Genomic DNA, 13,288 nt, shown 5'->3' on the forward strand with positions numbered 1-13,288 from the left:
TAACTATTTCATACGTGTTCTTCATTCTTACAATTGCCTTAAGAAATTTAAAGTGTAGTATATTAAGTTACTAAATGAGGGCTGTACATATTTTGTTTTTGTTTTACCTATAGTTACACATCTTAATAGTTTACATTATCTTAATAGTATGAATATGTCTGTAATAAGTTAAGAAAATAATAATAATATAGATTATGCTTTTATGTAATGACTCCACTACTTCATCTTAGAAATATTATTCCTCCTTCATTCTTTCATGATTCACCACCTCAGCTAGTATGACATATGTTTTTCAGGACATATCACATCAGTTTTTTAGTCTATATTGAATGGGTTTGTGTTTAATTTAGACAAAAATAAATAACTATCACATACCATCCCATATAGATAGGCTATAATGAAGTTTCAGCTGGTCCTTTCCTCTGGTTTCTTTGCATATATTCACAAATATGTGCAAACTTTTCTAAATAACTAAATAACTGCCCACTCATTTCACATCAGATATTATTGACTTGAAGCTTGATTACTTGTCTTTTTCTTCAAGCTTTATTAAATCATTTGACTGGGATGATGAAAAATGTTCTTCTTTTTTTGAAAGCTTTTAATTTAGTTTTATTACAGACCCAAGCTGTGCCACCAAATTTATCATTTACATTTTCACTGTTAAAAGAATGTCATTAACAAGCTCTGAGCACTCTTGTGACAGCTAAACCTCATGGTGATAAAAGGCATTCAGGGTAGTTAATTGATATTTAGATCTAGCTATTGATCTTAGTCAGAGATGGGTGGGATGGGGGGCTTTCTGTTATAAGTTTACAGTAGGAAACTATAGGAGACTGGAACCCTGCAGGGAGCAGCAGCTCTGTTTCAGCATTACACCCACTTCACAGATAATGAAAAAGCTTTAATGATGAGATGCTTTTGCTGAATTTCATAAAGTTTAAATATATGTTTTCCCATGTTGGATTTGGATGCTTATGGATTTGGAGTCTTATGTTGTCCTAGGATGATAAAATATTGTATTGCATTGCACAAAGTAATGGCATACATAATAATCCGGTTTATTTATCAAGATTGTTGGTATCCTAATGCTTTAATGGTTATTATGTGGTATATAGGCTGCAAACCGTTTCCTCAACACTTATTTCAACTTGCGTTTTCTCATTCTATCCACTAGGTGTCAGTGTAATGCGAGTCAATTGAGCAACTCCTCGACTACATTCAAAACTCGTAGACAGAAAATAATAACGAAATAAAGTGCCTTTTTTTCTGTAAACTGTGCTGTTTTACAAACAAATATTTATCAAGATATACACTACATGTATAATTTAACAAAATAAAAGATATGACTCACTACAGTCAGCATTCAACAGTGTTCAGTAAATGCTGCATTATTTACATTTACAAAATGAGGTTTAATGTTCAGAAAGTGTTAACTTACAATGTTTCTGTTTTGCTTGTAAGACACAGACCAGCACATGCAGGTATTGTAATTGCTCTCTCCTCTCACAAACACGGCTCGTGTTACAGATAGTAAAAGAGACAGATGTTGATCATTAAACATTTAACAGCATTTTGCTGTATAATGACACAAGTGCATGTAAAGCAATTAATTCTTCTTCACTTAATTTCCACAATTAAACAGATGAACTGAAAGAGATCTTTACAATATGTTTAAAATGTACAAAATGTAGGCATGTATTCATAAAAGCATGTGAGGTCCATTGCTGTATCCTTTAGCTTTGGATTAATAGTTGCCAAACATGTCTTGTGACTTGTTTTTTGTTCACTTGTGGAGTTCAAAGTGTCATTAGGCAAAATAAAAATAATAAAACACACATACATTTGAATTTCATGTTCATATTCACATCACTCTTGTTGTCTTAATTTGCATGTTTTGTTATGTTTATACATCATTTGGAATCCATCCACTCCGGTCCATTCTGAGAATGGTTAATGTCCTTTTCTTTCATCTCTTTCCCTTCTCAATGTTCCTTCTCTCTCTTAAAAGGTTGATGAGATCTGGACACTGTCACTTATACAAATCTGAAAAGTAACACAATGCAGATACAAAATCAGATTCACATGAAGTAATATCAGTTGTTTAGGAAGATTATTAAGAACCAGCAAAATATACACATAATTACTAAAGGCACTTTCAAAAGATGGAATATAAAAATTATTTTACAAACATGTGTCTTCCTCTTCATTGAAGATGTTGACAACATAGCAGGCAAATACAAATCCCAGGGCCTATATGCAAACAAACAAAGCATCAGGTTCAGTAAAGTCACATATAAGTTTTTTTTTTTTTTAATGAATTTCTATCTTGGTGCATATGGATGAATGACAGAACATTTTAAGCTGAAGAGTTCATATGTGACCCTGGACCACAAAACCATTCTTAATTCACTGGGGTATATTTTTAGCAATGGCCAAAAAAACATTGTATATTTAGGATATTAAGTAAAGATCATATTCCATGAAGATATTTAGTAAATTTCCTACCTTAAATATATAAAAACGTAATTTTTGATTAGTAATGTGCATCGCTAAGAATTCATTTGAATAACTTTCAAAGGTGGTTTTCCCAGTATTTAGATTATTTTGCACCCTCAGATTGCAGATATTCAAATAGTTGTATCTCGATACATTCAAAATATAGATATTCAAATATTGTCCGATCCTAATAAACCATGCATCAACGGAAGGCATATTTATTCAGCTTTCAGATGATGTATAAATCAAAATTTGGAAAAATTGACACATAAGAATGGTTTTGTGGTCCATGGTCACATATTAAAACTGAAGTTTGTAGGCATAACTTTGCAACTATTCATTTAGATTACAAAAAGTTGGTATGCCTGACACAGCAGCACTGTTGTGAGAAATGTTCATGAAACCTGTTTGAAAACAGTCATTCATTTCGGCACACTTCAGCTTTAACAGATAATGACTTCAGTTTTAGGGTCTTACAGAAATGAACAGTTGCAGGGCGCTGTGCATAACTTCGATGTATTGAAATTCTAACACACAGCCCAGCTCAGAGACCAGAGCAGGACTTTCCATATGCTGCCATCTAGTGGTTGGGAGGTTTCCATTCTCACAGCCTGGACCATTGTCTTTCCACCATGAACGGTAAGATGAAAGTCCCAATGACAGGTAATTGCTGTCCTGCAAGACCACAGCATTCTGAATTTGTAAACATTCATGGCTTTGTAAACATGATCTGTAGTACTGTCCATTTAAAATGTTGTTTAATCCTGTTCATCTGTGGTTTGCAAGATTATAACAAAGTTATGATATCATTTCATACCAATAACAGGAATGTATGTGAACTTGGTCTAGCACTAGACTGACATAATGAGTAATGGGGCTCTTTACCTTTGAAAGCCCTCCAAGGTCAAGATAAAGGCAACAGATAAAGATATTCCAAGTCACCCAAAACACGCTCCAGACTATATACTAAAGGAAAATTAAAGAACATAATAGACATCAGAGTTTGTAAAAATTCAGTCGGAACCACATCTAACTTCATTAAACAAAAATCCATATCTGCTAACAACCAAATTACTGTATTAGATTATATGCTACCATGAAAAAGTTTTGGATGGATGATGTATCTCCTAAGCTCACCAGTGCTGCATTTATTTGATCTAAAATACAATATTACACAAATACTGTATACAAATATACACAAACAGTTGTGAAATTTTATGACAATTGAAAATATCTGAATTTTGCTTTCTATGTATTTTAAAATGTAATTTATTTCTGTGATGGCAAAGCAGAATTTTCTTCAGTGTCACATGATCCTTCAGAAATCATGCTGATTTTATGCTCAGGAAAAATTGATTATTATCATTTTTTAAAACAGTTGTGCTGATTTATATTTTTCTTAAAACTGTGATATATTTTTCTCAGATAAAGAAATCAAAACACATAATAATATTAATCAATGGAAATGTATTATTGAATTTAATACATTTGATCATTTAGGTATTTTTGTAATCTTTTTATATTTAGTATCAGTATTTTATAAATAATAAGTATAAATCATTTATTTTTATGAATAATAAATTATGTTACATTGTTGTTTTAATAAAACGAGTTTTATTAAATGCAATATTATTTAGCATACCTATGAATTTCTAAAGTTACAAAAAATGTCATTAGTTAAATACAGTACACACCAAAACTATATAGCGAGGCTTATACTGGACTGTCCCAAACAAGCCCAATATCACCACAATGACGTGCAGGAAGTTGACAAGGATGGGTGCCCACTGGTAACCTAGAAAGTCGAACACCTGTCTCTCCACAGCAGTGATCTAGAAAAAAAAGACAGAAAGTATGATATGATCAAGATCTCTTTACATTGATAGAGCAGTAAAACCACCAGCTACTTTGCATCTACACAAACAAAAACACCTCACGCTGCCCCAAACACAATAATGATGGAGACCCCATCTCTCTTTCCAAGAGACACACAATCAAAACCCCCACTTCTGTTTTTTCCACATGCTGGCTTTTTACTCAGGGTTGCCAGGGTAACAGAGCCAATGGGGTACAAAGCATGTGACAGAGAAATAGAGAGTGAGAGGTGGAGAAAGAGAAAAGGAGGGCGGAGAGAGAAAGGGTGAGCGAGAGGAGATGAGGGCTCTCTTTGGAGGTCAGAGGCTCAGGGAGAGGAGATGTATGATTCAGAGAGAAGGTGCTGGGTGTGGGGGATGCTGCTCCTCTCATAAAGCTTCACTGCTGCAGTCATAAACCCTCTCTCTCCACTAAGCACCCATCCCCCATATCTGTATGCCACAATGCTGCTGTGTACCAGCTGTCCCCAGAGGTTCCACCTCAAATCAACCATTCGTAGCATGTCTTCACCACAGTCCCTCTCTGCTGTGTTCCAGCATGAGGTGCATTGACTTTAACCAGCCAAACATAAAACAATGAGATGAATCGCAGACACAGATGAGCTATCCGCTTTTGGTAACAGACATCTGCATTACAAACTCAGATTATACAATATATATCCATCCTGGTATATCTAATTCATAAACATGAACAGTCTTCAACTCATCTGAAATATTTATTTTAAGGATATATGAAACCACCATTAACACAGCAACAGTGCTGAACCTGTTGATAGTCGACATGACAGATTAATGTCAAGCCAAGATTTATTGGTGCCAAATGTTACACAATATTGGACATGGTATGGCAGACATGCAGCAGACCTCTCTTTTTCTAAACATTGGCAGTGTGAAATGGTAAATTGAATTTGTTAAACCAGTTAAACCATACAGCTATATTTTCTTTTTGAGCCATCCTGAGATCAAATGTACACAACTGTAAAGACTAATAACTGCACGCTTCTGTTCTGCACTGTCTTACTGAATATTCATCATTTATTTAGTAGGGGACTGTATTTAAAAAAAATGGCAAGACTGAGTTAATCCACTGAGATTATAGCCCAAATGTGATCTCATATTAGATTGCTAATATAAAATGCTGATTTAAAAATATATGACTGAATAAGCATCTCCAATTTCTATTTTTTTCATGCACATTTATACAGTCAATAGAAAGGAAAGAAAGAAAAGATAAGGTTAGACCAAAGTTAAAAGCCATACAAAGGTTAAGCAGAATAACAGCAGGGATATAGGTCACTGTCTCTGTTGGTGTTCAGCACAGAAACAAGAGGGTTTCCTCCTGTTGAGAACACAAGTGCAGCTACTGAACTGAGATGATAAAATCCAATATCACTTTGTGAGAGGAGAAAAGGATCTCACACCACTGGAAGACCATGTGCAACCTATATAACATTTCTCCATATTACAATGCACAGTTGACATTTCTTATGTAGGAAATCTGCAATATAAATAAGTAGCCTAGATTATGTTCTATGAGCAAGTTATAAATAAATGGATGATGGATATTTAATAAAAATCCTTTGAGATAAATTTTGGTGCAATAGCAGAAAAACAAGTGAGAACTGATACATATGACAGAGAAACATAAATACAGAATAGAAATATATAAATATAAAAATGAGAGAAAATAACAACAAATGTTTACATAAGCAAAGCTATAAATACAATATGTGCAAAAACAAAAAGTAGTTATAAACATAATGTACTATACACTAATGTATTATTTGCACTCACTGCAGTTCTCATTGTACTCTATTACAAAAATGTGGTCTAGTTTTGTGAGTGCTCCTTCACGACAATTCCTTTTAATAATAGTCCAATAACTGTCCAAAAGTCTACGTACAATTATAGTCTGTTTGCACAAATTATAAATTGAAAAACTAGGGTTTTTGGGTTAAAAACCTTCCTTCTTTCAAACAATGGACTACATAAAAGACTGCGGACTTTAAGACTTGTTGTTCAGATGTTCAGAAACTCGTTTCGAAGTTAATATCACAACGCAAAATGTCATAAAAATTGACAGATTAATAAATGCGATACAAAACTGCAGCGAGTAGACGCTTGTTTTTACTACAATTCTATAACGCACTTACCAGCTGAAGAGCGCAGAAGAACATCAACATACACCTCCCCGAGCAGCAGCCCATCTTCACGATCCGGTATTAACGTAAAACTCAAAATGGTAAATAAAAGAGATTCATTTTGAGGTAGTCTGTTTTTAGCGGTATTTTTCAGTAAACTATGCTATTCTTACAATTTGTGATCATAGGTGTAAATACATAGCAGATAGGGTTAAAAACAATATAAAGCGGTAGGCGGGGGTAAATAAAATGGGGTGGGTCCTTAAATCAGCCGCCGCCTCTCGGTGCGCTGTGGAGAGGGAGCGGCAGGTGGAAGAGCTGCCAAATGATTAGATTTACTGTTCACAGAAATCAAGATCTGACTACCATTAACGCTACTTGGTGGTTAAGGCTGGATTTGTCACACACCTGGACTCATTTAGTGTTTTTGCCCCAGTGACCCAGTTTCTGTCTTCCGTGTTTAGTTTGATTAGTTCCCAGGTGTGTCAATTCTATTCCTCATGTGTTCCATGTCCCTGTTAATTTAGTTATTCCATCCACCTGTGTTTCCCCATTATCCTTTGTACTTAAGCCTTGTCCTTTCAGTTCTGTTTTGTCGGGTCTTCACTTGCTACTTACGTGTGTCTACCTCTGTGCTCCATGTTGGATATCCCCTGTGTTGGATATATTAAAAGCCTTATTCTGTTTATCCTCGACTCCGTATTCCTTCAGGCAGCGTAAATCCGTGACAGAAGACCCGACCTCAAAAGAGAAAGTAGAAAACTGCGTCTTTCCCTCCGTTTTGCTTTCGTTTTTTCTCAGTCTTTTTGTTTTGTAGTGTTTCTATGGATCCCCTCTATCGTCCCGAATTCCTCATCCTTCTGCTGAAGCAGGAAGGACGTTCTCTCGAGGACCATACCAGACAGTTTATTCTATTAGCTAATGCCACCAGCTACCCGGACAACGCGCTCTGCACCTTCTACAACACCAGCCTGAACTCCAAATGCAGAGCGTTGTCGTCCGAAGATGGTCCTCGAGAGGATTTCGCCGCATTCGTGGAGTGGACTCTGGCGAGAAATGGGTCACCTCTCACCGTCTGCCCCATAGAGGACCTCGCCAGCCCCACTCCCGACCCAGAGACCAGCCAGCCACCATCACGCCGCACGGAGCCAGAGCCCACCGCAGCCGCAGAGTCCGAGCCATCCACTGACAGGGAGCCGGATCTCGAGAGCGCGACTGACCAGGTGTGTGAGCCGGCAACACTGTGCATCGTGGGAGTCCTCGTGGAGATCGAGGGCGTGGAGGAAAGCCCTGCCCACACTCCTGCGACTGAGGGTGAGCTATATGCAGTCTCTGAAAGTCATATGGAGCAAGTTCTGGATCTGATGGACTGGTCTACGGAGGTAATCCCTAATATTCCTGTTTCCCCGCTGGTTCCGTCCAGCCCTGATTCCCCTGTATACCCTCTCAGTCTCCCACTCCTACCTCCTCCAGTCATTTCCTCTGCTCCATTTCCGCTGGTTCCGCCCAGCCCTGAGTTTTCTGTTTCTCCGCTGGTTCCGCCCAGCCCTGAGTTTTCTGTTTCTCCGCTGGTTCCGCCCAGCCCTGAGTTTCCTATTTCTCCGCTGGTTCCGCCCAGCCCTGAGTTTCCTGTTTCTCCGCTGGTTCCGCCCAGCTCTGAATCTGTGTCTCCGCTGGTTCCGCCCAGCTCTGAATCTTCTGTGTCTCCGCTGGTTCCGCCCAGCTCTGAATCTTCTGTGTCTCTGCTGATTCCGCCCAGCTCTGAATCTTCTGTGTCTCCGCTGGTTCCGCCCAGCCCTGAATCTTCTGTGTCTCCGCTGGTTCCGCCCAGCCCTGAATCTTCTGTGTCTCCGCTGGTTCCGCCCAGCCCTGAATCTTCTGTCTCTCCGCTGGTTCCGCCCAGCCCTGAATCTTCTGTCTCTCCGCTGGTTCCGCCCAGCCCTGAATCTTCTGTGTGTCCGCTGGTTCCGCCCAGCTCTGAATCTTCTGTATCCCCTGTGTTCCCTCCCGGCCTCCCTCTCCCACCTCCTCCAGGACCTGCTGGTCCCTCTGCTCCACTTTCGCTGGTTCCGTCCTGATCCTCCTGTCCTTCCTCCCATCCTTCTCCTCTCTCCTCCTCCTAGACCAGCCAGTTCCTCGTCATCCCTGCTGGTGCCAGTCAGTCCCGCAGCTCACCCTCAGTCCGCGCCATCGGGGCGCGGTGGTTCGCCGCTGGACTGCCAGTCTCCAGCTCCGCCTTGGCGTGTTAAGGCCCTGTCTCCGCCTCCAGCCTCCGAGCCCTGGACTCCTCCTCGGTCCTTCGACCCAGCGGCTCCGCCTTGGCTCTTAGCTCCCTCGTCTCCACCGTGGCCTGTCATCCCACCTGCTCCACCGGGCTCCCTCGTCCCTCCGGCTCCACCTTGGTCAGTCGTCGACCATCCGCCGCCTCGGGACTCCACTCCTCTGGTTCCACCTCGTCACTCCATCCCTCCGGCTCTGTCAGGCTCCTCCTTCCCTCCGGTTCCACCTCCATCCTCGGTCGCTCCGGCTCCACATCGGTCTGCCAGGACCCTGCCTCCGCCTTGGTCGCCTGAGCCTTCTGCTCCACCTAGGCCCTCCGGAACCTCGACGTCCCCCTGGCTCTGCGGCTGTGCTGCTCCATCTTGGGCTCCTCACCCACCGGTGCAGTCTCCGCCTGTCGGCCCCCTGGTGTCGTCGACCCTTCCTTCACCATGGCTCCTCCCGCCGTCGACTCCACCTTGGATCTCCGTCCTGGCTGGTCTCTGGTGGACCATCTGGCTCCTCCTGCTCCTGTCTCCTCCCTGGCTCCTCCCTCCGTCGTCTCCTCCCTGGCTCCTCCTTCTGTGGTCCCTGTCTGCTGGCCCCCTCCTGGGAGTCCGTCCTCCACCGGAACCTCCTCCCAAGTTCCCACCCACGCCTCCCTCTGTTGTTTCTACGGTGCGAGGACGCACCTACCGGGAGGGGGGAGTACTGTCACACACCTGGACTCATTTAGTGTTTTTGCCCCAGTGACCCAGTTTCTGTCTTCCGTGTTTAGTTTGATTAGTTCCCAGGTGTGTCAATTCTATTCCTCATGTGTTCCATGTCCCTGTTAATTTAGTTATTCCATCCACCTGTGTTTCCCCATTATCCTTTGTACTTAAGCCTTGTCCTTTCAGTTCTGTTTTGTCGGGTCTTCACTTGCTACTTACGTGTGTCTACCTCTGTGCTCCATGTTGGATATCCCCTGTGTTGGATATATTAAAAGCCTTATTCTGTTTATCCTCGACTCCGTATTCCTTCAGGCAGCGTAAATCCGTGACAGGATTAAAGCAGGGGTTTAACTGATATTAAAAATTCAGCATTATTTTATTTAGCCTATACACAATATTTTCAGAGGGAAGTTTAAGGTGAATGATTTTGTAAAAACCCAAGCTTATAGCATGCCTTTAATTACAAATGGGGGTAAAACTCAGGAAGTTTAGAGTTACTAGTTATTTATAACATAACGTCGGAGTTGCTCATTTTCATTGGGAATTGTAAGGCTGTCAAGCAAAGTAAGATTTGTGTGTGCATGACGTGTGCAGTGCCTTAAATTGTGACCTGTTCCTCATATAATTGTTAAGTTAAAAAAAACGTATAATGAACAAGTCTCATTCTTGATGCGCTTTCCCCCCCTAACTACTAGTCCCAATCCACTTTCATTGAATGGAAGAGAGCTGGGACATTCTACTTCTGGATGTATTCCACATAACAAAATAAAGTCACATTGGTTAGAAACAACACTGATGAAATAACTTTTGTATCCTACTCCCTTGAGTTTACTTACCTGAGCAAACACTGAAAACGCAACATAAACACAAACGACATACATCATATACAGGTGCTGGTCATATAATTAGAATATCATCAAAAAGTTGATTTATTTCACTAGTTCCATTCAAAAAGTGAAACTTGTATATTATATTAATTCATGAAACACAGACTGATATATTTCAAATATTGAACTGTGACAACTACGAAAAATCCCAAATTCATTATCTCAGAAAATTTGAATATTGTGAAAAGGTTCAATATTGAAGACACTTGGTGCCACACTCTAATCAGATAATTAACTCAAAACACTTGCAAAGGCCTTTAAATGGTCTCTCAGTCAAGTTCTGTACAATCATGGGGAAGACTGCTGACTTGACAGTTGTCCAAAAGACGACCACAAACACCTTGCACAAGGAGGGCAAGGCACAAAAGGTCATTGCAAAAGAGGCTGGCTGTTCACAGAGCTCTGTGTCTAAGCACATTAATAGAGGGGTGAAGAGAAGGAAAAGATGTGGTAGAAAAAAGTGTACGAGCAATAGGGATAACTGCACCCTGGAGAGGATTGTAAAACAAAACCCATTTAAAAATGTGAGGGAGATTCACAAAGAGTGGACTGCAGCTGCCGTCAGTGCTTCAAGAACCACTACCCCACAGACTTATGCAAGAAATGGGTTTCAGCTATCGCATTCATTTTGTCAAGCCATTGTTGAACAACAGACAGCGTCAGAAGTCTCTTGCTTCAAAAAGGACTGGACTGCTGCTGAGTGGTCAAAAGTTATGTTCTCTGATGAAAATAAATTTAGCATTTCCTTTGGAAATAAGGGTCCCAGAGTCTGGAGGAAGAGAGGAGAGGCACACAATCTATGTTGCTTGAGGTCCAGTGTAAAGTTTCCACAGTCAGTGATGGTTTGGGCTGCCATGTCATCTGCTGGTGTTGGTCCACTGTGTTTTCTGAGGTCCAAGGTCAACGCAGCCGTATACCAAGGAAGTTTTAGAGCACTTCATGCTTCCTGCTGCTGACCAACTTTATGGAGATGCAGATTTCATTTTCCAACACGACGTGGCACCTGCACACAGTGCCAAAGCTACCAGTGGCTGGTTTAAGGACCATGGTATACCTGTTCTTAATTGGCCAGCAAACTCGCCTGACCTTAACCCCATAGAAAATCTATGGGGTATTGTGAAGAGGACTATACGATATGCCAGACCCAAGAATGCAGAAGAGCTGAAGGCCACTATCAGAGCAACCTGAGCTCTCATAACACCTGAGCAGTGCCACAGACTGACTCTAATTCAAAACACCTGCAAAGTGATCGAAAAGGAGCACCAACTATGTATTGAGTGCTTTTCATGCGCATACTTTTCATGTTCATACTTTTCAGTTGGGCAAGATTTCTAAGGGTTCTAATCCTAAGGGTTTCCTTAGGATTTGTGTGTATATGTTTTTGTGTTTGATCTTTTTTTTAAGCAATTGTGTCTGCCTTGAGGTTGCATTTTTCATCATTTGGTCCCCCTATTTGACTAGCCCCTGCAGTGCCCAGCCATGTTCAGCACATATCACCCACCTGAACACAGCTGCCTGCTGCAGTGAGTATACGCTTGCTGGCACGGTCCATGGTCCCACAGATGGGTGATTAACAGCAGGGTGTAGAGGTTTAGGTCTGTGAGTCTCAGTAAATGTGCTGATAAACACATTTTCTATCTTTAGAGAAAGCTGTAGGTGATTGATGTGTTGGTATATACAACATGTTTGTGAATCTTTGCTCTCCTTTTGAGCCCGTGTTTGTATGGGCTACAGATTCTTGTTATGTGAAGTTTGTAGCAAAACAAACTTGGGATAGTACATCCAAAAATGAAAATTATGTCATTAATGACTCGCCCTCATGTCGTTAGAAACCCTTAAGACCTCCGTTCATCTTCAGAACACAGTTTAAGATATTTTAGATTTAGTCTGAGAGCTTTCTGACCCTTCATTGAAAATGTATGTATGGTATACTGTCCATGTCCAGAAAGGTAAGAAAAACATAATCAAAGTAGTCCATGTGACATCAGAGGGTCAGAAGACAATGCTGAATGAAGTCATAATTTTTTTTATTTTTCGATGCTTCAACAAATTCTAACTGACCCTCTGATGTCACATGGACTATAGTATATTTTGATGATATTTTTATTATATTTTTATCACCCAAAATTGCTTAAATCACCTTTCTTTCCCATTCTGACATTCAGTTTGGAGTTCAGGAGATTGTCTTGACCAGGATCATACCCCTAAATGCATTGAATCAATTTCCATGTGATTGGTTGATTAGATAATTGCATTGATGAGAAATTGAACAGGTGTAATAATAATCCTTTCGGTGAGTGTATATATTAACACCATAGAGAAAACTAAAATAAATAGCTTATATGAAGCACTTTTAAATTATGGTAATATGGTGATCATTAGATATCATTATACACTGATGGCAAAAAGTTTTGAGTAATTCAGGTTTTTAAAGTGTTTTCTAATGCTCATTATTTAATAAAGAATACAGTATAAACAGTATTATTATATAAAAAAACTGTTTTCCATTTGAATACATTTTAATATGTAATTTATTCCTGTGATGGCACAGCTGGATAGTCAGCCATCACTGGTCTTCAGGGTCACATGATCCTTTAAAATCATTATTAATCATGAATTTGGTGCTCAAAAATATTTATTTTTATTAGCAATTCTGAAAACAGTTTTGCGTTTTTGTGGAAGCTGTAATATGAATATTGCTGGTTTTTTACAAATATTTTTATTTTATTTTGATTAGATAAATGCCCTGTATCCAAGAGAGACTTCATTTAATTGTTTAATTGAGACTTGGTGAGACCTTCAAAAACATTAAAAATCTTAATCATTCCAAACCTTTGGCCAACATCCTATATATATATATATATATATATATATATATATATATATATATATATATATATATATATATAATCAAA

General features: G+C 39.8%; 1 protein-coding gene across 2 annotated transcripts; it reads right to left on the reverse strand.

The window, feature by feature from the left end:
* Nucleotides 1–1,299: 1,299 nt before the first annotated feature.
* On the reverse strand, nucleotides 1,300–6,737 carry nkain5 (sodium/potassium transporting ATPase interacting 5). Of its 2 annotated transcripts, none has more exons than XM_026270327.1 (6): nucleotides 6,527–6,737; nucleotides 4,194–4,331; nucleotides 3,385–3,465; nucleotides 2,977–3,174; nucleotides 2,189–2,253; nucleotides 1,300–2,046 (listed from the first exon to the last, which is right to left on the reverse strand). In XM_026270327.1, exons 1-6 carry the CDS (start codon nucleotides 6,578–6,580, stop codon nucleotides 2,037–2,039), a joined length of 546 nt encoding a protein of 181 aa, XP_026126112.1. In that variant the 5' UTR covers nucleotides 6,581–6,737; the 3' UTR covers nucleotides 1,300–2,036. The 2 variants fall into 2 exon arrangements, with proteins under 2 accessions (XP_026126112.1, XP_026126111.1); XM_026270326.1 differs by having other exon boundaries at nucleotides 2,193–2,253; nucleotides 6,527–6,736.
* Nucleotides 6,738–13,288: the final 6,551 nt, after the last annotated feature.

The sequence above is a fragment of the Carassius auratus genome, chromosome 8, assembly GCF_003368295.1.
Source record: "Carassius auratus strain Wakin chromosome 8, ASM336829v1, whole genome shotgun sequence".
Classification (NCBI taxonomy): domain Eukaryota; kingdom Metazoa; phylum Chordata; class Actinopteri; order Cypriniformes; family Cyprinidae; genus Carassius; species Carassius auratus.

Bases quoted from the DNA above. Each gene is read 5' to 3' on its own strand.
- nkain5 (XM_026270327.1), bottom strand. From the start codon at position 6,580: ATGGGCTGCTGCTCGGGGAGGTGTATGTTGATGTTCTTCTGCGCTCTT. The intron at 3,466-4,193 runs GTGTGTACTGTA...ATTTTCCTTTAG, and splicing joins AGCCTCGCTATATAGTTTTG to TATATAGTCTGGAGCGTGTT. The intron at 2,254-2,976 runs GTAAGACCCTAA...GTTTGCATATAG, and splicing joins CCCTGCAACTGTTCATTTCT to GCCCTGGGATTTGTATTTGC.